The sequence below is a fragment of the Somniosus microcephalus genome, chromosome 4 (genome assembly GCF_052327205.1).
Source record: "Somniosus microcephalus isolate GS21.2 chromosome 4, FLI_Smic_1.0, whole genome shotgun sequence".
Lineage (NCBI taxonomy): Eukaryota > Metazoa > Chordata > Chondrichthyes > Squaliformes > Somniosidae > Somniosus > Somniosus microcephalus.
Window position 1 is genome coordinate 155,691,497 of NC_140990.1, and position 27,256 is coordinate 155,718,752.

The 27,256-nt window shown below is 54.9% G+C and overlaps 1 protein-coding gene across 1 annotated transcript in view; it reads right to left on the bottom strand.

Annotated features, from left to right (window-relative positions):
* The window catches only part of LOC147119938 (glutathione S-transferase LANCL1-like), a 109,226-nt gene that overhangs the window by 32,977 nt on the left and 48,993 nt on the right, over window positions 1-27,256 (bottom strand). Inside the window, exon 6 of the mRNA XM_085984182.1 lies at window positions 9,567-9,833. Coding sequence (XP_085840308.1) covers window positions 9,567-9,833 — 267 coding nt within the window. The remainder of the gene's footprint in view (window positions 1-9,566; window positions 9,834-27,256) is intronic.

Sequence of the window (27,256 nt, forward strand, 5' to 3'; positions counted from 1 at the left end):
CGCGGCGGGGGGGGAAGAGAGCGCGCGGCGGGGGGGAAGAGAGCGCGCGGCGGGGGGGAAGAGAGCGCGCGCGGCGGGGGGGAAGAGAGCGCGCGGCGGGGGGGAAGAAGCGCGCGAAGAGAGCGCGCGGCGGGGGGGAAGAGAGCGCGCGGCGGGGGGGAAGAGAGCGCGCGGCGGGGGGGAAGAGCGAGAGCGCGCGGCGGGGGGGAAGAGAGCGCGCGGCGGGGGGAAGAGAGCGCGCGGCGGGGGGGAAGAGAGCGCGCGGCGGGGGGGAAGAGAGCGCGCGGCGGGGGGGAAGAGAGCGCGGGGCGGGGGGGAAGAGAGCGCGCGGCGGGGGGGAAGAGAGCGCGCGGCGGGGGGGAAGAGAGCGCGCGGCGGGGGGAAGAGAGCGCGCGGCGGGGGGAAGAGAGCGCGCGGCGGGGGGAAGAGAGCGCGCGGCGGGGGGGAAGAGAGCGCGCGGCGGGGGGGAAGAGAGCGCGCGGCGGGGGGGAAGAGAGCGCGCGGCGGGGGGGAAGAGAGCGCGCGGCGGGGGGGAAGAGAGCGCGCGGCGGGGGGGAAGAGAGCGCGCGGCGGGGGGGAAGAGAGCGCGCGGCGGGGGGGAAGAGAGCGCGCGGCGGGGGGGAAGAGAGCGCGCGGCGGGGGGGAAGAGAGCGCGCGGCGGGGGGGAAGAGAGCGCGCGGCGGGGGGGAAGAGAGCGCGCGGCGGGGGGGAAGAGAGCGCGCGGCGGGGGGGAAGAGAGCGCGCGGCGGGGGGGAAGAGAGCGCGCGGCGGGGGGGAAGAGAGCGCGCGGCGGGGGGGAAGAGAGCGCGCGGCGGGGGGAAGAGAGCGCGCGGCGGGGGGGAAGAGAGCGCGCGGCGGGGGGGAAGAGAGCGCGCGGCGGGGGGGAAGAGAGCGCGCGGCGGGGGGGGAAGAGAGCGCGCGGCGGGGGGGAAGAGAGCGCGGCGGGGGGGGAAGAGAGCGCGCGGCGGGGGGGAAGAGAGCGCGCGGCGGGGGGGAAGAGAGCGCGCGGCGGGGGGGAAGAGAGCGCGCGGCGGGGGGGAAGAGAGCGCGCGGCGGGGGGGAAGAGAGCGCGCGGCGGGGGGGAAGAGAGCGCGCGGCGGGGGGGAAGAGAGCGCGCGGCGGGGGGGAAGAGAGCGCGCGGCGGGGGGGAAGAGAGCGCGCGGCGGGGGGGAAGAGAGCGCGCGGCGGGGGGGCCGGGGAAGAGAGCGCGCGGCGGGGGGGAAGAGAGCGCGCGGCGGGGGGGAAGAGAGCGCGCGGCGGGGGGGAAGAGAGCGCGCGGCGGGGGGGAAGAGAGCGCGCGGCGGGGGGGAAGAGAGCGCGCGGCGGGGGGGAAGAGAGCGCGCGGCGGGGGGAAGAGAGCGCGCGGCGGGGGGGAAGAGAGCGCGCGGCGGGGGGGAAGAGAGCGCGCGGCGGGGGGGAAGAGAGCGCGCGGCGGGGGGGAAGAGAGCGCGCGGCGGGGGGGAAGAGAGCGCGCGGCGGGGGGGAAGAGAGCGCGCGGCGGGGGGGAAGAGAGCGCGCGGCGGGGGGGAAGAGAGCGCGCGGCGGGGGGGAAGAGAGCGCGCGGCGGGGGGGAAGAGAGAGCGCGGCGGGGGGGAAGAGAGCGCGGCGGCGGGGGGGAAGAGAGCGCGCGGCGGGGGGGAAGAGAGCGCGCGGCGGGGGGGAAGAGAGAGCGCGGCGGGGGGGAAGAGAGCGCGCGGCGGGGGGGAAGAGAGAGCGCGGCGGGGGGGAAGAGAGAGCGCGGCGGGGGGGAAGAGAGAGCGCGGCGGGGGGGAAGAGAGCGCGCGGCGGGGGGGAAGAGAGAGCGCGGCGGGGGGGAAGAGAGAGCGCGGCGGGGGGGGAAGAGAGAGCGCGGCGGGGGGGAAGAGAGAGCGCGGCGGGGGGGAAGAGAGAGCGCGGCGGGGGGGAAGAGAGAGCGCGCGGCGGGGGGGAAGAGAGAGCGCGGCGGGGGGGAAGAGAGAGCGCGGCGGGGGGGAAGAGAGAGCGCGGCGGGGGGGAAGAGAGAGCGCGGCGGGGGGGAAGAGAGAGCGCGGCGGGGGGAAGAGAGCGCGCGGCGGGGGGGAAGAGAGCGCGCGGCGGGGGGGAAGAGAGCGCGCGGCGGGGGGGGAAGAGAGCGCGGCGGGGGGGAAGAGAGAGCGCGGCGGGGGGGAAGAGAGAGCGCGGCGGGGGGAAGAGAGAGCGCGGCGGGGGGGAAGAGAGAGCGCGGCGGGGGGGAAGAGAGAGCGCGGCGGGGGGGAAGAGAGAGCGCGGCGGGGGGGAAGAGAGAGCGCGGCGGGGGGGAAGAGAGAGCGCGGCGGGGGGGAAGAGAGAGCGCGGCGGGGGGGAAGAGAGAGCGCGGCGGGGGGGAAGAGAGAGCGCGGCGGGGGGGAAGAGAGAGCGCGGCGGGGGGGAAGAGAGAGCGCGGCGGGGGGGAAGAGAGAGCGCGGCGGGGGGGAAGAGAGAGCGCGGCGGGGGGGAAGAGAGAGCGCGGCGGGGGGGAAGAGAGAGCGCGGCGGGGGGGAAGAGAGAGCGCGGCGGGGGGGAAGAGAGAGCGCGGCGGGGGGGAAGAGAGAGCGCGGCGGGGGGGAAGAGAGAGCGCGGCGGGGGGGAAGAGAGAGCGCGGCGGGGGGGAAGAGAGAGCGCGGCGGGGGGGAAGAGAGAGCGCGGCGGGGGGGAAGAGAGAGCGCGGCGGGGGGGAAGAGAGAGCGCGGCGGGGGGGAAGAGAGAGCGCGCGGGGGGGGAAGAGAGAGCGCGGCGGGGGGGAAGAGAGAGCGCGGCGGGGGGGAAGAGAGAGCGCGGCGGGGGGGAAGAGAGAGCGCGGCGGGGGGGAAGAGAGAGCGCGGCGGGGGGGAAGAGAGAGCGCGGCGGGGGGGAAGAGAGCGCGCGGCGGGGGGGAAGAGAGAGCGCGGCGGGGGGGAAGAGAGAGCGCGGCGGGGGGGAAGAGAGAGCGCGGCGGGGGGGAAGAGAGAGCGCGGCGGGGGGGAAGAGAGAGCGCGGCGGGGGGGGAAGAGAGAGCGCGGCGGGGGGGAAGAGAGAGCGCGGCGGGGGGAAGAGAGAGCGCGGCGGGGGGGAAGAGAGAGCGCGGCGGGGGGGAAGAGAGAGCGCGGGCGGGGGGGAAGAGAGAGCGCGGCGGGGGGGAAGAGAGAGCGCGGCGGGGGGGAAGAGAGAGCGCGGGGAGAGCGCGGGGGGGAAGAGAGAGCGCGGCGGGGGGGAAGAGAGAGCGCGGCGGGGGGGAAGAGAGCGCGGCGGGGGGGAAGAGAGAGCGCGCGGGGGGGGAAGAGAGAGCGCGGCGGGGGGGAAGAGAGAGCGCGGCGGGGGGGAAGAGAGCGCGCGGCGGGGGGGAAGAGAGCGCGCGGCGGGGGGGAAGAGAGCGCGCGGCGGGGGGAAGAGAGCGCGCGGCGGGGGGGAAGAGAGCGCGCGGCGGGGGGGAAGAGAGCGCGGCGAGAGCCGCGGGGGGGAAGAGAGCGCGCGGCGGGGGGGAAGAGAGCGCGCGGCGGGGGGGAAGAGAGCGCGCGGCGGGGGGGAAGAGAGCGCGCGGCGGGGGGGAAGAGAGCGCGCGGCGGGGGGGAAGAGAGCGCGCGGCGGGGGGGAAGAGAGCGCGCGGCGGGGGGAAGAGAGCGCGCGGCGGGGGGAAGAGAGCGCGCGGCGGGGGGGAAGAGAGAGCGCGGCGGGGGGAAGAGAGCGCGCGGGGGGGAAGAGAGCGCGCGGCGGGGGGGAAGAGAGCGCGCGGCGGGGGGGAAGAGAGCGCGCGGCGGGGGGGAAGAGAGCGCGCGGCGGGGGGGAAGAGAGCGCGCGGCGGGGGGGAAGAGAGCGCGCGGCGGGGGGGAAGAGAGAGCGCGGCGGGGGGGAAGAGAGAGCGCGGCGGGGGGAAGAGAGAGCGCGGCGGGGGGAAGAGAGAGCGCGGCGGGGGGGAAGAGAGAGCGCGGCGGGGGGGAAGAGAGCGCGCGGCGGGGGGGAAGAGAGCGCGCGGCGGGGGGGAAGAGAGCGCGCGCGGGGGGGAAGAGAGCGCGCGGCGGGGGGGAAGAGAGAGCGCGGCGGGGGGGAAGAGAGCGCGCGGCGGGGGGGAAGAGAGCGCGCGGCGGGGGGGAAGAGAGCGCGCGGCGGGGGGGAAGAGAGCGCGGCGGGGGGGAAGAGAGCGCGCGGCGGGGGGGAAGAGAGCGCGCGGCGGGGGGGAAGAGAGCGCGCGGCGGGGGGGAAGAGAGCGCGGCGGGGGGGAAGAGAGCGCGCGGCGGGGGGGAAGAGAGCGCGCGGCGGGGGGGAAGAGAGCGCGCGGCGGGGGGGAAGAGAGCGCGCGGCGGGGGGGAAGAGAGCGCGCGGCGGGGGGAGAGCCGCGGGGGGAAGAGAGCGCGCGGCGGGGGGGAAGAGAGCGCGCGGCGGGGGGGAAGAGAGCGCGCGGCGGGGGGGGAAGAGAGCGCGCGGCGGGGGGGAAGAGAGCGCGCGGCGGGGGGGAAGAGAGCGCGCGGCGGGGGGGAAGAGAGCGCGCGGCGGGGGGGAAGAGAGCGCGCGGCGGGGGGGAAGAGAGCGCGCGGCGGGGGGAAGAGAGCGCGCGGCGGGGGGAAGAGAGCGCGCGGCGGGGGGGAAGAGAGCGCGCGGCGGGGGGGAAGAGAGCGCGCGGCGGGGGGGGAAGAGAGCGCGCGGCGGGGGGGAAGAGAGCGCGCGGCGGGGGGGGAAGAGAGCGCGCGGCGGGGGGGAAGAGAGCGCGCGGCGGGGGGAAGAGAGCGCGCGGCGGGGGGGAAGAGAGCGCGCGGCGGGGGGAAGAGAGCGCGCGGCGGGGGGGAAGAGAGCGCGCGGCGGGGGGGAAGAGAGCGCGCGGCGGGGGGGAAGAGAGCGCGCGGCGGGGGGGAAGAGAGCGCGCGGCGGGGGGGAAGAGAGCGCGCGGCGGGGGGGAAGAGAGCGCGGCGGGGGGGGAAGAGAGCGCGCGGCGGGGGGGAAGAGAGCGCGCGGCGGGGGGGAAGAGAGCGCGCGGCGGGGGGAAGAGAGCGCGCGGCGGGGGGGAAGAGAGCGCGCGGCGGGGGGGAAGAGAGCGCGCGGCGGGGGGGAGAAGCGCGCGGCGGGGGGAAGAGAGCGCGCGGCGGGGGGGAAGAGAGCGCGCGGCGGGGGGGAAGAGAGCGCGCGGCGGGGGGGAAGAGAGCGCGCGGCGGGGGGGAAGAGAGCGCGCGGCGGGGGGAAGAGAGCGCGCGGGGGGGGAAGAGAGCGCGCGGCGGGGGAAGAGAGCGCGCGGCGGGGGGGAAGAGAGCGCGGCGGGGGGGAAGAGAGCGCGGCGGCGGGGGGGAAGAGAGAGCGCGCGGCGGGGGGGAAGAGAGCGCGCGGCGGGGGGGAAGAGAGCGCGCGGCGGGGGGGAAGAGAGCGCGCGGCGGGGGGGAAGAGAGCGCGCGGCGGGGGGGAAGAGAGCGCGCGGCGGGGGGGAAGAGAGCGCGCGGCGGGGGGGAAGAGAGCGCGCGGCGGGGGGGAAGAGAGCGCGCGGCGGGGGGGAAGAGAGAGCGCGGCGGGGGGGAAGAGAGAGCGCGGCGGGGGGGAAGAGAGCGCGCGGCGGGGGGGAAGAGAGAGCGCGGCGGGGGGGAAGAGAGCGCGGCGGGGGGGAAGAGAGCGCGCGGCGGGGGGGAAGAGAGAGCGCGGCGGGGGGGAAGAGAGAGCGCGGCGGGGGGGGAAGAGAGAGCGCGGCGGGGGGGAAGAGAGAGCGCGGCGGGGGGGGAAGAGAGAGCGCGGCGGGGGGGGAAGAGAGAGCGCGGCGGGGGGGGAAGAGAGAGCGCGGCGGGGGGGGAAGAGAGAGCGCGGCGGGGGGGGAAGAGAGAGCGCGGCGGGGGGGGAAGAGAGAGCGCGGCGGGGGGGAAGAGAGAGCGCGGCGGGGGGGGAAGAGAGAGCGCGGCGGGGGGGGAAGAGAGAGCGCGGCGGGGGGGAAGAGAGAGCGCGGCGGGGGGGGAAGAGAGAGCGCGGCGGGGGGGGAAGAGAGAGCGCGGCGGGGGGGGAAGAGAGAGCGCGGCGGGGGGGGAAGAGAGAGCGCGGCGGGGGGGGAAGAGAGAGCGCGGCGGGGGGGGAAGAGAGAGCGCGGCGGGGGGGGAAGAGAGAGCGCGGCGGGGGGGGAAGAGAGAGCGCGGCGGGGGGGGAAGAGAGAGCGCGGCGGGGGGGGAAGAGAGAGCGCGGCGGGGGGGGAAGAGAGAGCGCGGCGGGGGGGGAAGAGAGAGCGCGGCGGGGGGGGAAGAGAGAGCGCGGCGGGGGGGAAGGAGAGCGCGGCGGGGGGGAAGAGAGAGCGCGGCGGGGGGGAAGAGAGAGCGCGGCGGGGGGGGAAGAGAGAGCGCGGCGGGGGGGGAAGAGAGAGCGCGGCGGGGGGGGAAGAGAGAGCGCGGCGGGGGGGGAAGAGAGAGCGCGGCGGGGGGGGAAGAGAGAGCGCGGCGGGGGGGGAAGAGAGAGCGCGGCGGGGGGGGAAGAGAGAGCGCGGCGGGGGGGGAAGAGAGAGCGCGGCGGGGGGGGAAGAGAGAGCGCGGCGGGGGGGGAAGAGAGAGCGCGGCGGGGGGGGAAGAGAGAGCGCGGCGGGGGGGGAAGAGAGAGCGCGGCGGGGGGGGGAAGAGAGAGCGCGGCGGGGGCGGGAAGAGAGAGCGCGGCGGGGGGGGAAGAGAGAGCGCGGCGGGGGGGGAAGAGAGAGCGCGGCGGGGGGGGAAGAGAGAGCGGCGGCGGGGGGGGAAGAGAGAGCGCGGCGGGGGGGAAGAGAGAGCGCGGCGGGGGGGGAAGAGAGAGCGCGGCGGGGGGGGAAGAGAGAGCGCGGCGGGGGGGGGAAGAGAGAGCGCGGCGGGGGGGAAGAGAGAGCGCGGCGGGGGGGAAGAGAGAGCGCGGCGGGGGGGAAGAGAGAGCGCGGCGGGGGGGGAAGAGAGAGCGCGGCGGGGGGGGAAGAGAGAGCGCGGCGGGGGGGAAGAGAGAGCGCGGCGGGGGGGGAAGAGAGAGCGCGGCGGGGGGGGGAAGAGAGAGCGCGGCGGGGGGGGAAGAGAGAGCGCGGCGGGGGGGAAGAGAGAGCGCGGCGGGGGGGGAAGAGAGAGCGCGGCGGGGGGGGAAGAGAGAGCGCGGCGGGGGGGGAAGAGAGAGCGCGGCGGGGGGGAAGAGAGAGCGCGGCGGGGGGGGAAGAGAGAGCGCGGCGGGGGGGGAAGAGAGAGCGCGGCGGGGGGGAAGAGAGAGCGCGGCGGGGGGGAAGAGAGAGCGCGGCGGGGGGGGAAGAGAGAGCGCGGCGGGGGGGGAAGAGAGAGCGCGGCGGGGGGGGAAGAGAGAGCGCGGCGGGGGGGGAAGAGAGAGCGCGGCGGGGGGGGGAAGAGAGAGCGCGGCGGGGGGGGAAGAGAGAGCGCGGCGGGGGGGGAAGAAGACGATAGAGCGCGGCGGGGGGGGAAGAGAGAGCGCGGCGGGGGGGGAAGAGAGAGCGCGGCGGGGGGGGAAGAGAGAGCGCGGCGGGGGGGGAAGAGAGAGCGCGGCGGGGGGGGAAGAGAGAGCGCGGCGGGGGGGAAGAGAGAGCGCGGCGGGGGGGAAGAGAGCGCGCGGCGGGGGGGAAGAGAGAGCGCGGCGGGGGAAGAGAGAGCGCGGCGGGGGGAAGAGAGAGCGCGGCGGGGGGGAAGAGAGAGCGCGGCGGGGGGGAAGAGAGAGCGCGGCGGGGGGAAGAGAGAGCGCGGCGGGGGGGAAGAGAGAGCGCGGCGGGGGGGAAGAGAGAGCGCGGCGGGGGGAAGAGAGAGCGCGGCGGGGGGGAAGAGAGAGCGCGGCGGGGGGAAGAGAGAGCGCGGCGGGGGGGAAGAGAGAGCGCGGCGGGGGGAAGAGAGAGCGCGGCGGGGGGGGAAGAGAGCGCGGCGGGGGGGGAAGAGAGCGCGGCGGGGGGGGAAGAGAGCGCGGCGGGGGGGAAGAGAGCGCGCGGCGGGGGGAAGAGAGAGCGCGGCGGGGGGGAAGAGAGCGCGCGGCGGGGGGGAAGAGAGCGCGCGGCGGGGGGGAAGAGAGCGCGCGGCGGGGGGAAGAGAGCGCGCGGCGGGGGGGAAGAGAGAGCGCGGCAGGGGGGGGGGAAGAGAGAGCGCGGCGGGGGGGAGGGGGGAAAGGAAGGGGGGGAGGGGAGAGGGAGGAGAGGGGAGAGGGAGGAGAGGGGAGAGGGAGGAGGGGGAGAGGGAGGGAGGAGGGGGAGAGGGGGGAGGGAGGAGGGGGAGAGGGAGGAGGAGGAGGGGGAGAGGGAGGAGGGGGAGAGGGAGGAGGGGGAGAGGGAGGAGGGGGAGAGGGAGGAGGGGGAGAGGGAGGAGGAGAGAGAGAGGGGGAGGGGAGAGAGAGGGGGAGGGGAGAGAGAGGGGGAGGGGAGGGGGGAAGGGGGAGGGGAGAGGGGAGGGGGGGGAAGGGAGAGGGGAGGGAGGGGAGGATGGGAGGGGGGAGCCAGCAGACCCTCTCCCCTCTGCCGGCGATTTGGGGGGGGGGGGGGGGGGGGGGAGTCCCTGAGCCCTGCCCCCCTATGTCCCGCCTCCCCGATCTCCCGATGTCGCGAGCCCCGCCCCAGGCCCGTTCTCACGAGGCCCGAGCCCCGCCGCCCGAGCGCCGATCTCCCGAGGCCCGATCTCCCGAGCCCCGCCCCCCCGATGCTCGGCCCCGCCCCCCCCAGTCCCGATCTGCCGAACCCCGATCTCCCCACCCCCCGATCTGCCAAGGCCTGATCTCCCGAGCCCCGCCCCCCGCCCGAGCCGGCTTCAAGAGCAGGGAGAGAGACGCCGCCGCGCAACCTACCGCGTAAGGCCCGGCCGGACTCAAGTCGCACGCGCTGACTCCTGCCCCACCCGCCTTTACTAAGATGGCGGCAGTGGCGACGCTCGGCTCAGGCCCGCCCCCTCCAGCCTTCACAAAGATGGCGGCGATCGCGAGCCGCTTGTTGAGCGCGACGGGTGGTGCCTAGCTCGGGCGTGGCTGGGCAACAGAGGCCCAGGCTTACAGGCCTGGAAAAACGGTGAAAGGTAGGAAAATTCTAGATGTTAGAGAAAAGATTTACAAATTAATTAACTTTTTTTAAAAACAATGTGTGTTTTAAAAGCAACTTTTTTGTTGCTGGAAATGTAGATTTGAAAAGAAACACGCAGAAAGTGGGAAAAAGAAATGAAAAGTTTGGAATCAAGATGGCGGCGACTCACCTCGGTTCAGAATGATAAGGCCCGCCCACACATGCACCGATTGGTCAACCGTCAGGTCACTGAACTGTAGGATTGGTCAATCATCACGTCACTCAACTGTAGGATGGCCTGCCCGCACACACAATGAACCCGCCCCCACTCGATGCAAATGAGCGGATAATGAGAGGAACTTTGAACATTTTTTGGATACCGTCGGCACAATTTTTGTCGGAGCAAGAAGTAAATACGCCTACAAGAGTCCCCTAATGATGAGCTTTCTTTTGATATAAATATATGCGTAGGTACGCTCTATAACTTTTGATTGTATAACCGGCGAGAGACAGAGAGAGACAGAGACAGAGAGAGAGACAGAGACAGAGACAGAGAGAGAGAGAGACAGAGAGAGAGAGAGAGAGAGAGAGACACAGAGAGAGAGAGAGACAGACAGAGAGACAGACAGAGAGACATATCCTTTTTATATATATAGACGTGTAATAGTGCCTCTACTATCTCTTCTCTAGATTCTTTTATAAATACTTGTACACACACACACGCACACAAAGACAAGAGTACCTTATAAGCTTGTATGAGCATGTAAATCACTCCAGGTGACCCATGACACCAGTGAACTAGGTTATCTCTGGATTCACCTACACATGGAGGATAATTTCCTGATGAAAACTTCAGGTCACAAACAAAGTCCACACTGGGTTTCACCAGCTTGAGAACTGCATCTTGGTCAACCCCAAACTCTGGCTAAAGAAGAAAAAGACAAAGAGAGAATAAGAATTTTACTGCTCAGTGACAAACAAGAATGGAAATACTCAAGTCTGATTTTCAATGCTGTATATATTATTCCGGACTCTGCCAAAAAAATTGGATTGCTATATCTTTACCTGTCTAATAAATATGTAGACAATTGGAACGCAGATTCAGAAAGGGAAGATCCTGCATACCAATCTCCTGGAATTTTCTGAGGAAGTGACATGCCAGGACCATTGTGGAAATCTCCAAAACATGGCGCACCTTGACTTCCAAATACATTTGCCGAAGCTCCACATGAAAAACAGTGGGAATTCAGCTGCAATTTAGGAATCAGCGGGTATTTGAGAGAGGACTTATGTCAGGGTGAAGAGAGTGCTGAGTGGAGCACCTCAGCTACTGCTTTCTCTTGCATTAACATGCTCAATGCAAGCTGGTCAACTTTGAATCGGAGGAGGCAGCTTGGGAATTACGAGTTAGACAAAATATATAAGCAGACAGAACAAAAGCAGATGAAACTTAATATGGACTAGTGTGAAATACTGTGCATAGATAGAAAGAAATGCGTGACACTCCACAAATTGTGTTGAAATGCATGAAGTTGGAAGAGGTCCAAGAGTTTTAGCGGCTTAACACTCAACATGTCCAATCGCTATGGAGCAATTAGAATACTGAACTATCAAAACAATCGAGCGTAAGTTGGAGAAACTCACGTTAACTATACAGTGCTCACCACACCGAGTACTGGGCCAGCTCCGAGTACCAAAGACACAAGGGAGACACACAAACTCTGGAGGCTGTTTAAAGAACCAAGAGACCAATCCATATTTTCAGAAGGACTGAGTTATTAAAATTCAAGGAACCTGGATTTTTCAGTCTTGAAAAGAGGTGACTGAGGGGTGAGCTTAAACAACAACAACTTGTAGTTATATAGCACCTTTAACATAGTAAAACATCCCAAGGCGCTTCACAGGAGTGTCATAAAACAAAATTTGACACTGAGCCACAGAAGGAGAAATCTGGGCAGATGACCAAAAGCTTGGTCAAAGAGGTAGGCCCTAAGGAACGCCTTAAGGAGGAAAGAGCAGTAAAGAGGAGGAGAGGTCTAGGGAGGGAACTCCAGAGCCCAGGGCCCGGGCAGCTGAAGGCACAGCCACTAATGGTTGAGTGATTAAAATCATGGATGCTCAAGAGGCCAGAATTAGAGGAGCGCAGATATCTCAGGGGGGGGGGGCGGTGGTGTTGTGGGGTCGAGGAAATTACAGAGACAGGGAGGGGGTGAGGCCATGAAGTAAGATTCTCATCCTTGTTTTCAAATCCCTCAAAGAGGTATATAAAGTAGTAAATGGTATAGTTTGGAAAAGATAAAGACAACAATAAAGCATTACAACAACTTGCATTTATATAGTGCCTTTAACATAGTACAGGAAACTGTGTGTTATCCGGAGGCTAAATGTCCGTCAAGCTCGAGCCACCGGCAAAAATCAGGAGCCGTTTTGTTCGCTTTTTTTTCCAACAGTCAGGCTCTGCAAAGTCTCTCTGAAGCTGTTGCTAAGCGACAGAGACACTTCCAAGGTACAGTGGACTGTTTAGAAGCTGTTACTAAGCAACAGTGTTTGTTGCCAGATACGGAGCTGAAAAGCTCTGTGTGCTTCAACATTAACGCTGGTTTGTCCAGCAGTTTTGAGGGAACGGCAACAGCTCGGTCCCGTCGGTGCCGGATAGCACAAAGTTTCCTGTAAAACATTCCAAAGTGCTTCACAGAAGCATTATCAGGCAAAACCTGATATCAAGCCACAAAGAGATATTAGGACAGGTGACCAAAAGCTGGGTCAAAGAGGTAGGATTCAAAGAGTGTCTTAAAGGAGGAGAGAGAGGCCGAGAGGTTGAGGGAGGGAATTCCAGTTCTTACAGCCAAGGCAGCTGAAAGCACGACCGCTAATGGAGGAGCGATGAAAGTCAGGGACACGCAAGAGGAACGCAGAGTTCTCAGTGTTGTAGGGCAGCAGCAAATGACAAATTTAGGACTGTACTCAGGAAGCTCTTCACACTAAAAATGATCAATACATGGAATGGATTTCAGAGTGGCAAAATGGAAGCAAAAACCTGAAAGAACTAAAAGTGCAGTTGGATGGCGTGATGGTAGGGAGTACTGCAGGACTTAGTGGATGGTTCAGTTAAGATGAGGCTGAGTGGACTTCTTTACCTGTGCCTATGTTGTGATCTATTTGTGTGCACACCCTACTAATCATCTCAAACAAAATGTTTACTCTTGCATTTCTTTTTACCATTAGGTTTACAATTGGCAATCATCGTCTTGATTTAACTGCTTCAATAAACTTATGCTCCGCTGTAATTTAGTGGTACAATGCCCCCGTGCGAAGATTAGTACTTAGAAAAGGGAAAGGCAATAGTGATATCTGCGCGTAACTTTCCTAATTAAACAGTAAAGAAGTAACATTCGGAGTTAAACAGCAACAGTTGAATAATGTGAGTCACACATGAAACAAATGCTTTTAATTTATAAATATGACAAGAAAAAGCTGCAAATGTTGGAAACTGAAATAAAACCAAAAATGCTGCAAATACATAGGAGCTGAAAAGCAGTTGAAAAGGGGGTAAACTGACAAAAAAAAGGAGGCACATATATTTTAAAGCCTCTAGATTTAAAGATTAAACTCAATAATCACCTTGAAATTCCAAAATTAGGGATAAGCCCAATAAAACCAGGAATCAATGTTGCAATGCTGCAGTTCTGTTCAGACATATACGGCACTTTCCCCATTTGCTGTACATAGCATTTAATCTTCTCTCCGTATCTATGTGGAGCACACCTTCTACTGTCTGCATCATGTATAGATGGTTGAACAAGGAATTTGCGAATTGGAATTCAGTTAATTAAATAAATCTGGATCAAAAAGCGAGCATCAGTAATGGTGACCATGAATCTGTCGGATTGTCATTGAAACCCATCTGGTTCACTAATGTCCTTTAGGGAAGGAAACCTACCGTCCTTACCCGGTCTGGCCTATAGGTGACTCCAGACCCACAGCAATGTGGTTGACTCTTAACTGCCCTCTGAAATGGCTTGGCGAGCCCCGTACTTGTATCAAACCACTACAAAAAAGTTTAATCAGAATAAAACTGGACGGACCACCCGGCATCAGATTCGGACATGACAAAGGCACACCCAGCCCAGTTGACCCTGCAAAGTCCTCTTCACTAACATCTGGGGACTTGTGCCAAAATTGGGAGAGCTGTCACACATACTAATCATGCAACAGCCTGATACAGTCATACTTATAGAATCATACCTTTTAGCCAATGTCCCAAACTCCTCCATCACCATCCCTGGGTACGTCCTGTCCCACCGGCAGGACAGACCTACAAGGTGGCACAGTGGTATACAGTTGGGAGGGCATGGCCCTGGAGTCCTCAATATTGGCTCCAGACCCCATGAAGTCTCATGGCATCAGGTCAAACATGGGCAAGGAAACCTCCTGCTGATTACCACCTACCACCCTACCTCAGCTGATGAACCAGTACTCTTCCATGTTGAACACTACTTGGAAGAAGCACTAAATGTACTCGGTGTGGGGACTTCAATGTCCATCACCACTACAGACCAAGCTAGCCACGTCCTGAAGGACATAGCCGTCAGACTGGGCTTGCGGCAGGTGCTGAGAGAACCACCACAAGGGGAAAAACCTATTTGTCCTCATCCTCACCAATTTACCTGTCGCAGATGCATCTGTTCGTGACAGTATTGGTAGGAGTGACCACTACAGTCCTGTGGAGACGAAGTCCTGTCTTCACACTGAGGACACCCGCCATTGTGTTGTGTGGCACTACCACTGTGCTAAATGGGATAGATTCAGAACCGATCTAGGAGCTCAAAACTGGGCATCCATGAGGCGCCATGGGCCATCAGCAGCAGCAGAATTGTATTCCATCACAATCTGTAACCTCATGGACCCTGATTCTACCATTACCATCAAGCCAGGGGACGAACCCTAGTTCAATGACGACTGTAGAAGAGCATGCCAGGAGCAGCGCCAGGCGTACCTGAAAATGAGGTGCCAACCTGGTGAAGCTACAACATAAGATTACCTGGATGCTAAACAGCGGAAACAGCATGCTGTAGACAGAACCAAGCAATCCCACAACCAATGGATCAGATCAAAGCTATGCTGTCCTGCCACATCTAGTAGTGAATGGTGGTGGACAATTAAACAACCAACGGGAGGAGGAGGCTCCATGAACATACCCATCCTCAACTATGGCGGAGCAAGTGCAAAAGACAAGGCTGAAGCGTTTGCAACCATCTTCAGCCAGAAGTACCGAGTGGATGATCCACCTTGGCCTCCTCCTGTGGTCTCTACCATCACAGTTGCCAGTCTTCAGCCAATTCAATTCATTGCATATGATAAAGAAATGAATGAGTGCACTGGATACAGCAAAAGGGAGTACATCTACAACACTGGCATCTATTCAACAAAGTGGAAAATTGGCCAGGTATGTCCTGCTCACAAAACATAGGAACAGGAGTAGGCCATTTTTCCCTCGAGCCTGTTCCGCCATTCAATGAGATCATGGCTGATCTGTGACCCAACTCCATATACCCACATTTGCCCCATATCCCTTAATACCTTTGGTGAACAAAAATCTATCAATCTCAGATTTAAAATTAACAATTGACCTAGCAACAATCGCTGTTTGCGGAAGAGAATTCCAAACATCTACCATCCTTTGTGTGCAGAAGTGTTTCCTAACTTCACTCCTGAAAGGCTTGGCTCTAGCTTTTATGCTACGTCCCCTAGTCCTAGACTCCCCAACCAGCAGAAATAGTTTCTCTCTATCTACCCCATCAGTTCCCCTTAATATCTTGAAAACTTCGATCAAATCACTCCAGACCTTCTAAATTCTAGGGAATACAACCCGAGTTTGTGTAATCTGTCCTTGTAATTTAACACCTTTGGAGTCCAGGTATCATTCTGGTAAATCTACAAGGTCAATATATCCCTCCTAAGGTGTGGTGCCCAGAACCAGGTGTGGTCTAACCAGGGTTTTGTATAGCAGCAGCATAACTTCTACCCCCTTGTATTCTCGTCCTCTAGCTATAAAGCCCAGCATTCCATTAGCTTTTTTGATTATTTTCTGTGCTCGTCCATGATATTTTAACAATCTATGTACATGGACCCCCAAGTCTCTTTGGACCTCTACTGTTTTTAGCTTTTCAACATTTAGAAAGTACTCCGATTTATCCTTTTTAGGTCCAAAGTGGGTGCTCTCTACCGGGGAGAGCAGACTGATTTAAAGTCTTATCTGAAAGACGGCATCTCCGCAGGACAAATCCAATCCAACCAATTAGCACCGGCCTGCCCTTGACATCAAGGCAGCAGTTGACCTAATGTGGCAGTATGGAGCCCCAGTAAAATTGAAGTCAATGGGAATCAAGGGGAAAACTCTCCACTGGTTGGGCTTATACCTAGCACAAAGGAAGATGGTTGTTGGAGGTAGGGTTGCGAAGGGTGGAAAGTTTCCGGGAAATTTTCCACGGGAAGTTTAGCTTGGGAATTTTGCCCAAAAAAGCACATGCTAGCATAATATTGGTTTTTTTTGTATATCTTTCATTTTTTTTCCCACAGGTCCTCTCTTAAAATTACTAACAGAGATGGAATCTTAATTATTAAGGAATTTCTTAATCAATATATGTTTATCTTCTTACTTGGCTTGTTTTAATAATTATAAGTTTTGTGTGTGACTGTGAACAAATGTGTCCTGATTGGGTGGATGAGCGATTAGCTCCCTCTATTGGTGATGTAGCATCATGCGTGTACAGGTCATGCTTTCATCACATGGAGCATCAGGAAAAATTTACTCACCCTGTGATCGACCGCAGTTCGACAGAGATGAATGCCCTTTATTTCTCTGCATAGAACAATGCCACGTTTACCGTCTGATGTGTGGAAGCATTTTACCCCAGGCATTGTGTACATGTGCAAACACTGTACAAAGCCATATGTAAAGAATGCCACAAAGATGCAGCAGCATTTATCCAAATGCAACAACTTCACTCAAAGCTCACAGCAGTCAGCCCAGAGTTCCTCTGCTTCCATTCAAGAAGACGATGGTTTACATTCAACATCAGGCCCCTTATCAGCAGCAACTCCTGGCCCACTTGGAAGGTTCTTTGATACAATGGATAACCATAGCCAGAAGAGTGCAGATGAGTGCCTTGCTCGAGCTGTATATGCGACAGGCTCACCCCTCATGCTCACAGCCAATGTGTACTGGAAGAGATTTTTCAATGTTATTCGCCCTGCATACTGTCCTCCCACCAGACATGCTTTGTCTACTTATTTGCTGGAGGCTGAGTATAACAGAGTCCAAGGAAAGCTCAAAGAAACGATAGCGATGACAGACTGTGTTGCAGTTATCTCAGATGGGTGGTCAAATGTACGAGGGGAGGGCATCATAAACTACATCGTCTCCACTCCTCTCCCAGTGTTCTTCAAGAGCACAGACACGAAGGACAACAGACACACAGGCACATACATTGCTGATGAGCTGAAAGCGGTTATCAATGATCTTGGATCACAAAAGGTCTTTGCAGTAGTTACTGACAATGCTGCGAATATGAAGGCTGCGAATATCAAGTGGAGGAGGCCTACCCTCATATTACATCTATTGGGTGCACAGTTCATGGGCTCAACCTGCTCCTCAAGGACATCATGGGTTTGAGAACCATGGAAACACTGTACAAGAGAGCCAAGCAAGTTAAGTGTGTCAGGGGAAAACAGGTAGTTGTAGCAACCTACAACTCCAAGCAAATGACAAAGAACAAGAACACCACATTGAAGCTGCCCAGCAACACTAGGTGGGGTGGCGTTGTCATAATGTACAACAGCCTTCTGGAGGGTAAGGAGTCGCTGCAAGAAATGGCAATATCCCAGTCTGGGGATATGGAAACCACCATCAAGAAAATACTGCTGGATGATGTGTTTTGGGAGAGAGTGGTTAGCAGCCTTAAACTACTCTCACCAGTAGCATCTGCAATTGCTCAGATTGAAGGAGATGACGCTGTCTTGTCAGATGTTCAGGCTTTTTGATGATTTAAAAGAACAAATCAGCTTTGCCCTACCCACATCCCTGCTGCTCAAAGCAGAGGAGAAGGCAATTGTTCAATTCATACAGACGCGTCAAGAATTTTGTGTCAAGCCGATTCATGCTGCAGCATACATGCTGGACCCAAAGCATGTTGGGAGACCAATACTTTCTGGAGAACAGGTCAACAGCGCTTAGTGTGATTTCTACCCTCTCACGCCACCTCAATCTGGACGTGGGCAAAGTTCTCTACCAAGCAAGGTCTTTGGAATGGGGATGGGATATGGGAATCATGCAAGCATATCAGTGCACATACCTGGTGGAAGGGACTTTGTGCATCTGAGGCCCTGTCACCCATTGCATCGGTGATACTCCAAATCCCACCTTCATCAGCGGCCTCTGAACGAAACTGGTCACTTTTTGGGAATACGCATACAAAGGTGCGCAACAGGCTGACTAACAAGAGAGTGGAGAAACTGGTGGCTATCCGGGCAAACCTACAACTTATTGAGCCAGGGTCAGAAGTGTCCACCACACAGCTAGACAGTGACACAGAGGAGGAAATGGACACGTCAGAGCCAGAGTCAGAGAATCAGGAGGAGCAATGATGAGTAGAAGACTCAAAGGGACAAAATACAGGCTAAATAAGCTGACGCTCTTTTTATTTTATATGGGTCTTTTTTGTGGGGGTTCAATAAAGTTCAAAATTATAACCTAAATAAAGTTTTGAAAGCCTGCTTTTATTTGTATGAAACAGTATATCTATTTTGATGACAAAGATAATAAGGGTCAGAGACAAAAACCATCAGTGTGCAAAAAAACTCTAAATTCCCATAAATTCCCCAAATTCCCATGGAGAGTTTCCTCTTTGCAAAATTCCCAGAATTTTGCAACCCCAGTTGGAGGCCAATCATCTTAGCCCCAGGACATCGCTGCATGAATTTCTCAGGGCAGTGTCCTAGGCCCAACCATCTTCAGCTGCTTCATCAATGACCTTCCCTCCATCAAAGGTCAGAAGTGGGGATGCTCGTTGATGATTGCAGTGTTCAGTTCAATTTACAATTACTCAGATAATGAATCAGTCCATGCCTGCATGCAGCAAGACCTGGACAACATCTAGGCTTGGGTTGATAAGTGGCAAGTAACATTCATGCCACACAAGTACCAGGCAATAACCATCTCCAACAAGAGACAGTCTAACCACCTCCCCTTGACATTCAATGGCATTACCATTGTCAAATCCCCTATCAACATTCTGGGGGGTCACCATTGACCAGAAATGTAACTGGACCGGCCATACAACTGTTGTGGCTACAAGAGCAGGTCAGAGGCTGTGTCTTCTGCGGCGAGTGACAGACCGCCTGACTCCCTAAAGTCTTTCCACCACTTGCAAAGGCACAAGTCAGAAGCCATGTTCCTGTTAAGCTGCGCGGTTGCGCAGAGGTCTGGATGCCCTGCGCAGGCCGCTGGTCGGCTGTACAATGGGAAAAACCACGCATGCGTGGAAATTTGAATGGGCCGCGCACCCAAAAAAAATTAGAGGGAACATTGGTCAGGAGTGTGATGGAATACTCTCCACTTAGTTGGATGCGTGCAGCTCCAATAACACTCAAGAAGCTTAGCACCATCCAGGACAAAGCAGTCCGCTTGATTGGCACCCCATCCACCACCTTAAACATTCACTCCCTCCACCACTGGTACAACATAGCTGCAGTGTGTACGATCGACAAGATGCACTGCAGAAAGTCGCCAAGGCTTCTTCAACAGCACCTCCCAAACTGAAGGACAAGGGCAGCAGGTGCATGGAAACACCACCACCTCCAAGTCGCACACCATCCTGACTTGGAAATATATCACTGTTCTTTCAACGTCGCTGGGTCAAAATCCTGGAACTCCCTCCCTAATAGCACTGCGGGAGTACCTTCACCACACAGACTGCAGTGGTTCAAGATGGTGGCTCACTACCACCTACTCAAGGGCAATTAGGGATGGGCAATAAATGCTGGCCTTGCCAGCGAACGTCCACATCCCATGAATGAATAAAAAAAAACAACAAAGGTCCATTAAGGAGGCGGCACTGAGGATGCAACAAGTGATGAAAGTCAATGCCTTTTAACATTATACTTGTGAAGACTGTTGTAAATACTAACTATTTTATTTATTACTTCCATTACTGGTTTTACTCATTAACCCATAAAAGCACGCACGCACTGGGTTCATTTCATAGAATCATAGAAAGTTACAGCACGGAAGGAGGTCATTTCGGCCCATCGTGTCCGCGCCGGCCAACAAAGAGCTATCCAGCCTAATCCCACTTCCCAGTTCTTGGTCCGTAGCCCTGCAGGTTAGAGCATCCCAAGTGCACATCCAAGTACTTTTTAAATGTGGTTAGGGTTCCTGCCTCTACCACCCTTTCAGGCAGTGAGTTCCAGACCCTTACAACCCTCTGGGTGAAGAAATTTCCCCTCAAATCCCCTCTAAACCTTCCACCAATTACTTTAAATCTATGTCCCCTGGTTTTTGACCCCTCTGCTAAGGGAAATAGGTCCTTTCTATCCACTTTATGCCCCTCATAATTTTATACACCTCAATAAGGTCTCCCCTCAGCCTCCTCTGTTCCAAGGAAAACAGACCCAGCCTATCCAGTCTTTCCTCATAGCTAAGATGCGCTACTCCCGGCAACATCCTTGTAAATCTCCTCTGTACCATCACATCTTTCCTGTAATGTGGTGACCAGAACTGCACGCAGTACTCTAGCTGAGGCCTAACTAGTGTTTTATACAGTTGAAGCATAACCCCCCTGCTCTTGTATTCTATGCCACGGCTAATAAAGGCAAGCATTCCGTATGCCTTCTTAACCACCTTATCTACCTGGCCTGCTACCTTCAGGGATCTGTGGACATGCACTCCAAGGTCCCTTTGTTCCTCTGCACTACTCAGTGTCCTACCATTTAATGTGTATTCCCTTTCCTTGTTAGCCCTCCCCAAATGCATTACCTCACACTTCTCCGGATTGAATTCCATTTGCCACTGTTCTGCCCACCTGACCAATTTATTGATATCTTCCTGCAGTCTACAGCTTCCTTCTTCAGTATCAACCACACAGCCGATTTTAGTATCATCTGCAAACTTCTTAATCATACCCCATATATTCAAGTCTAGATCATTGATATATACCACAAAAAGCAAGGGACCTAGTACTGAGCCCTGCGGAACCCCACTGGAAACAGCCTTCCAGTCACAAAACACCCATCAACCATTACCCTCTGCTTCCTGTCTCCGAGCCAGTCTTGAATCCAATTTGACACTTTGCCCTGGATCCCATGGGCTTTTAACTTCATGACCAGTCTGCCATGTGGAACCTTATCAAAAGCCTTGCTAAAGTCCATATAAACTACATCAAACACGCTACCCTCTTTTCATCTCATTTTACGATCCAAATTAAGGGAAAAAAGATAAAATCCAACTACCAGAAGTATAATTAAATTGCATTTGCATTTCCTACATTACAACAGTGACTACATTTCAAAAAAGTACTTCATTGGCTATAAAGCTCTTTGGGACGTCCAGTGGTCGTGAAAGGCGTTATATAAATGCAAGTCTTGATTTTTCTTTCTTTTTTTACTTTATGGTAGTAGGTTGCTAAGGAGAAAAGCATTATCACACTTACATATGAACACAATGGGATGGGGGGAACATTAAATCAACTAGATTTCTCTAGTCTTTTTTACTGTGAGCTTTCTGTGCATTTCATCTTTTTCAATGCAATTCCCTTTTTAATGCTTAAACTCAACTGGTATTTAATGCACTAGATGGCAGTCTATTCCACAACTCGTGATTAGTTGTAAAGAAATTATTCCTAAACTAAAAAGGAAAACAACTGTAAATGCTGGAAAACTGAAACTTGAAAACAGAAAATGTCAGAAACACACAGGTTAGTCAGCATGCGCAAAGAGAAAAGATAAGTTAACACTTCCAGTGTGCAGCCTTCATTCTACCTAAAACGTGACGTTTCTCTTTACAGGTGCCGATGGACCCGCTGCTTATTTAAACTAAGTTGGGTTTGTAGTTACTTTCATTCGTAGGGGTCCCCAGATCCTGTGTGCAGTTCTGGTTGCCATATTATAAAAAGGATATAAAGGCACTGGAGAGGGTGCAGAGAAGATTTACAAGGATGATACCAGAACTGCGAGGGTATACATATCAGGAAAGGATGAACAGGCTGGGTCTCTTTCCTCTTGAAAAAAGTCTGAAGGGTGCCTAATAGAGGTCTATAAAATTATGAAAGGTTTTGATAGAGTGGATAGAGAGAGAATGTTTCCACTTGTGGGGAAGAGCATAACTAGAGGCCATCAATATAAGATAGTCACCAAGAAAGCCAATAGGGAATTCAGAAGAAACTTCTTTACCCAAAGAGTGGTGAGAATGTGGAACTCGCTACCACAGGGAGTGGTTGCAGCGAATAGTATAGATGCATTTAAGGCGAGGCTGGACAAGCATATGAGGGAGATGGAAATAGAGGGTTATGCTGATAGAGTTAGATGAGGAAAGACAGGAGGAGGCTCGAGTGGAGCATAAACACCGGCATGGACTGGTTGGGCCGAATGGCCTGTTTCTGTGCTGTATATCCTATGTAATCCAATGTAATGTAATCCCTGGTGATCCCAAGGGGTCTCCTAAGTTAATCAGACATCTGTATTTGTTGACCTACTAGCACATTATTTCTGTTGCTGAATACTAATAAAAATGTTTTCTGCAATGACGGGTGTTATTCTTTAGGTAGCTGGTATGGTCTTTTGAATACTTACATGTGTCTCTGGGAATGTGTAAAATGTTGGTAGGTTTGAAAACCTCTGCCTTTAGCTTACAAGCATATCTTCTGTCTCATGAGCTAATTTTGAACAAATTACCAGTCCACAGCTACCAAACGAGATTCCCTTCATTATTGTAAAAACAAGAACAGATTTCATTTATTTCCACCATTCAATGATCTAAAACATCTTTCACCCACTCTGAATTGCAGACTGGGCACTTAAGTGGCAAATGAATTTTAACATAAATGAGGTGATGCACTTTGGTAGAAAAAACAGAAACATCACCTACACCTTAAAAAATAAGAAAGTGAATGGGGTAGAAGGGCAAAGGGATCCAGGGGTACAAGTGAGCAAATCATTAAAAACAACATCGCAGGTCAGCAAAGCAATTAAAAATAGTAACGAAGCACTGGGATTTATTTCTAGGGGTATAGAATTTAAAAATAGTGAAGTTATGTTAAATTTGTATAAACCCTGGTCAGACCACACTTGGAGGACTGTGTACAGTTCTGGTCCCCATACTATAAAAAGGACATAGAAGCACTGGAGAAAGTGCAAAAAAGATTGACAAGGATGATACCAGAACTGAGAGATTACAACTATTGGGAAAGATTGAACAGGTTGGGGCTCTTTTCCTTAGAAAAGAGAATTAGATATGGGTGGAGATAAAAAATAATAAGGGGAAAAAGTCTCTGGTGGGTGCAGTCTACAGGCCCCCTAACAGTAGCAATACTGTTGGAGAGTATAAATCAACAAATAATGGAGGCCTGTAAAAAAGGTAAGGTAATAATCATGGGTGATTTTAATCTCCATATTGATTGAACAAATCAAATTGGCCATGATAGCCTTGAGGAGGAGTTCATAGAGTGCATCCGGGATGGTTTCCTAGAACAGTATGTAATGGAACCAACCAGGCAGCAGGCTATCTTGGATCTGGTACTGTGTAATGAGGCAGAATTAATAAATGATCTCATAGTAAAGGATCCTCTAGGAAAGAGTGATCATAGCATGGTTGAATTTCAAATTCAGTTGGAGGGTGAGAAAGTTGTATCTCAAACCAGTGTCCTGATCTTAAACAAAGGCAATTACAATGACGAGGGCAGAACTGGCTAAAGTGGACTGGAAAAATAAATTAAAGGGTAAGACAGTTGAAATGCAGTGGCGGACATTTAAGGAGATATTTCATAACTCTCAACAAAAATATATTCCAATGAGAAAGGTTTTAAGAGAAGGGAGCACCATCCGTGGCTAACTAAGGAAGTAAAGGATGGTATCAAATTGAAAACGAAGGCATACAATGTTGCCAAGATTGGTTGGAGACCAGAGGATTGGGAAATTTGAAAAAACCAGCAAAGGATGACTAAAAAAGAGAACAATTATGAGAGTAAACTGGCAAGAAATATTAAAACAGAAAGAGCTTCTACAGGTATATAAAAAGGAAGAGAGTAGTTAAAGTAAACGTTGGTCCCTTAGAGGATGAGAATGGGGAATTAATAATGGGGAACGGGGAAATGGCAGATACTCTGAACAAATATTATGTATCTGTCTTCACGGTAGAAGACACGAACAACATCCCAATAATGGATAATCAAGGGGCTACAGGAAGGGGGGGAACTAAAGACAATCACCATCACTAAGGAAATAGTAAATGTAACACCCCTATTTAAGAAAGGAGGGAGACAGAAAGCAGGAAACCATAGACCAGTTAGCCTAACATCTGTATTTGTGAAAATGCTGGAGTCCTTCATTAAGGAAGCAGAAGCAGGGCATTTGGAAAATCATAATGCAGTCAAGCAGAGTCAGCATGGTTTTATGAAAGGGAAATCATGTTTAACAAATTTGCTGGAGTTCTTTGAGGGTGTAACGAGCAGGGTGGACAAAGGTGAGCCAGTGGATGTGGTGTATTTGGATTTCCAGAAGGCATTCGATAAGGTGCCACATTAAAGGTTACTGCATAAGATAAGAGCTCACGGAGTTGGGGGTAATATATTAGCATGGATGGATAGAGAATTGGCTAACTAACAGAAAGCAGAGAGTCGGGATAAATGGGTAATTTTCCGGTTGGCAAGCGGTAACTGGTGGGGTGCTACAGGGATCGGTGCTGGGGCCTCAACTATTTACAATCTACATTAATGACTTGGATGAAGGGACCATGTGTAATGTAGCCAAGTTTGCAGATGATACAAAGATGGGTGGGAAAGCAAGTTGTGCAGAGGACTCAAAGAATCTGCAAAGGGATATAGACAGGCTAAGTGAGTGGGGAAATATTTGGCAGATGGAGTATAATGTGGGAAAGGGCGAGGTTATCCACTTTGGCAGGAAAAATAAAAAAGCAAATTATTTAAATGGAGAGATTACAAAATGCTACAGTTCAGAGGGACCTGGGGATCTTTGTGCATGAAACACAAAAAGTTAGCATGCATGTACAGCAAGTGATCAAAAAGGCAAATGGAATGTTGGCCTTTATTTCAAGGGAGTTGGGGCATAACAGCAGGGAAGTCCTGCTACAACTGTACAGGGTATTGGTGAGACCACACCTCGAGTACTGCGTACAGTTTTGGTCTCCTTATTTAAGGAAGGATATATTTGCATTGGAGGCAGTTCAGAGATGATTCACTAGGTTAATTCCAGAGATGAGGGGGTTGACTTATGAAGAAAGGTTGAGCAGGTTGGGCCTATACTCATTGGAATTTAGAAGAATGAGGTGTGATCTTATTGAAACATAGAAGTTACTGAGGGGGCTCAACAAGGTAGATGCAGAGAGGATGTCCCCTCGTGGGGAAATCTAGAACTCGGGGGCATAGTTTCAGAATAAAGGGTCGCCCTTTTAGAACTGTGATGAGGAGGAATTTCTTCTCTTAGAGGGTCGTAAATCTGTGGAATTCTCTGCCGTAGAGAGCTGTGGAGGCGGAGTCATTAAATACATTTAAGGTGGAGATAGACAGATTTTTGCAAGATAAGGGAGTGAAGTGTTATGGGGAGCAGGCAGGGAAGTGGCTTTGAGCCCAAGATCAGCCATGATCTTATTGAATGTCAGAGCAGGCTCGAGGGGCCAAGTGGCCTATTCCTGCTCCTATTTCTTATGTTCTTATATGACCTGATAGAGGTCTTAAAAATTATGAACGAGTTGGACAGGGTAAATGTTGAGAGAATTTTTATTTTTTATTTGTTCATGGGATGTGGACATCGCTGGCAAAGCCAGCAATTATTGTCCATCCCTAATTGCCCTCGAGAAGATAGTGGTGAGCTGCCTTCTTGAACCGCTGCAGCCCGTGTGGTGAAGATACTCCCATAGTGCTGTTAGGGACGGAGTTCCAGCATTTTGACCCAGTGACGATGAAGGATCAGCGATATATTTCCAAGTCAGGATGGTGTGTGACTTGGAGGTGGTGGTGTTCCCATGCACCTGCTGCCCTTGTCCTTCTAGGTGGTAGAGGTTGTGGGTTTGGGAGGTGCTGCCGAAGAAGCCTTGGCAAGTTGTTGCAGTGCATCTTGTAGATGGTACACACTGCAGCCACGGTATGCCGGTGGTGGAGGGAGTGAATGTTTAAGGTGGTGGATGGAGTGTCAATCATGCAGGCTGCTTTGTCCTAGATGGTGTTGTGCTTCGAGTGTTGTTAGAGCTACACTCATCCAGGCAAGTGGAGAGTATTCCATCACACTTGTTTCCACTTGTGGGAGAATCCAAAACTGGTGGCCGTAAATACAAGAGATAGTTGCTAATAAGGAGAAATGTATTTACTCTGAGAATGATTAGAATGTGGAACTTGCTACCACAGGAAGTGGTTGAGGCAAGTAGCTTAATGCTTTCAAAAGGAAACTAGATGAGTACATGAGAGAAAAGGGAATAGAAAGATATGCTGAAAGGTTGAGATGAGGCAGATGGAATGGGAGGATAAACACCAGCACAGACTAGTTGGGCCGAATGGCCTGTTTCTGTGCTGTATATTCTATGAAATTTATTCCACGACTCTTGTATCTTTTAAAAAATAATTCGAGACAGGTAGTCTCATGAAATTTGGAATCTATATTTTTTCTGAATTGCAGGTAGAAAAAAACGGTGAAGTTACTTGCAAGAAAATATGTGCTTTTTCTGATCAAATATAAACAAAGTTTCAGGTCTAATCAGCAAAAAAAAACTTTGGAAGCAATAAATAAAATACTTCTATTAAATAACAAATGTTTACAATTGTCTTCACAAAGTATATTGCTAATATTCATCATTTGCTAATATTCATTATTAGCAGTGCATCCTTCTGTTCTCCCAGGGAAACATGCTCCACATCGATAGAGAAAATGAAGCGCTCCCTGCACTAACTTGTGTAAGCGGCTTAATACATCAAAAACTGCAGTATGTTGATGCTGATGTTTTTAGCATTAGACAAATGATCACTTCTTTGTATCCCTCTCCACTCACATCCCCCTTACCCTCCTAACCCCACTTCCTTTAGTGTCCGTCCCCTGAAAAAAACTCTCCCCCAAGTCACTCACAACGGCTCTTTCAAATTGCCAACTGTCCAGCTTTTGGCCCTCCATTCACCACAACATTTCTGCAGCTACTGAGCTGCTCAATCACAACCTCACCTCCACCTTTGATGCCCTTGTCCCCATTAAAACCATTACACTCTCACCCTGGTCGTTCCTCCTGGTATAGCCCCCCCATCTTCGCTCCCTTAAGTCCAAGAGACGCAGACATCAACGTTTATGGTGGACAACTGGTTTAGCCATTTATTGCCAGATCTGGCTCGACCACATCAAGCACTATCAGGTCCTTGTTTCCTCTGCTAAAACTTCTCACTACTCCAGGATCATCCTGGAATGCAAAGACTTCTGCACTACAAACATGTATTATTAAATCCCTCTCTCCTGCCAACTCCACCCTCAGCTCCAAGTGCAAGGAGCTTATGGACTGCTTTGTTACTAAAATTAAAACCCTCCGTTCAGCTGCCAGTGCTGTTTCCCTCGCTTCCCCTAGCCCACCAAGCCAAACTTCCCCCAAGGTCCCCCCCATCTTGAACTCACATCTTACTCTAGTTTCTTTCCCAGGGTTTGGACAAAAAGAGTCTCCCCCAAAACTAACTGCATTAATAATATTGGATGCGCTGTATGTTAGTGTATCGACTAGTGTTGCAGGAAATGTATGCAAGTTAGTCACAATTTGACTGCACTTGCAATTATTTTGCTTTCTCTGGCACTAATGAAATGGTGCACTTAACTGTACTTATTCCAGACTCTGAGATTCAGTATCCAAATCAAACACAGTAGTCTACCAATTCAGCTGTAAAGATAAACCAAATGCAAGCAACTGGGGGCTAATCAGAAAACGATGAGTGGCAAGATTCTGGGGTTACTGCTTGCAGTCTGCTGTGAAATATATGCATTATATATAGGTGGCTTGCATTGTATTGTCACATCTTTAGTTGGCTGAAAGTGACAATAAGAATCCACTTAAGAACATAACTGCATTCTCAGTAGCAGTGGAAGATCAGGATTTAA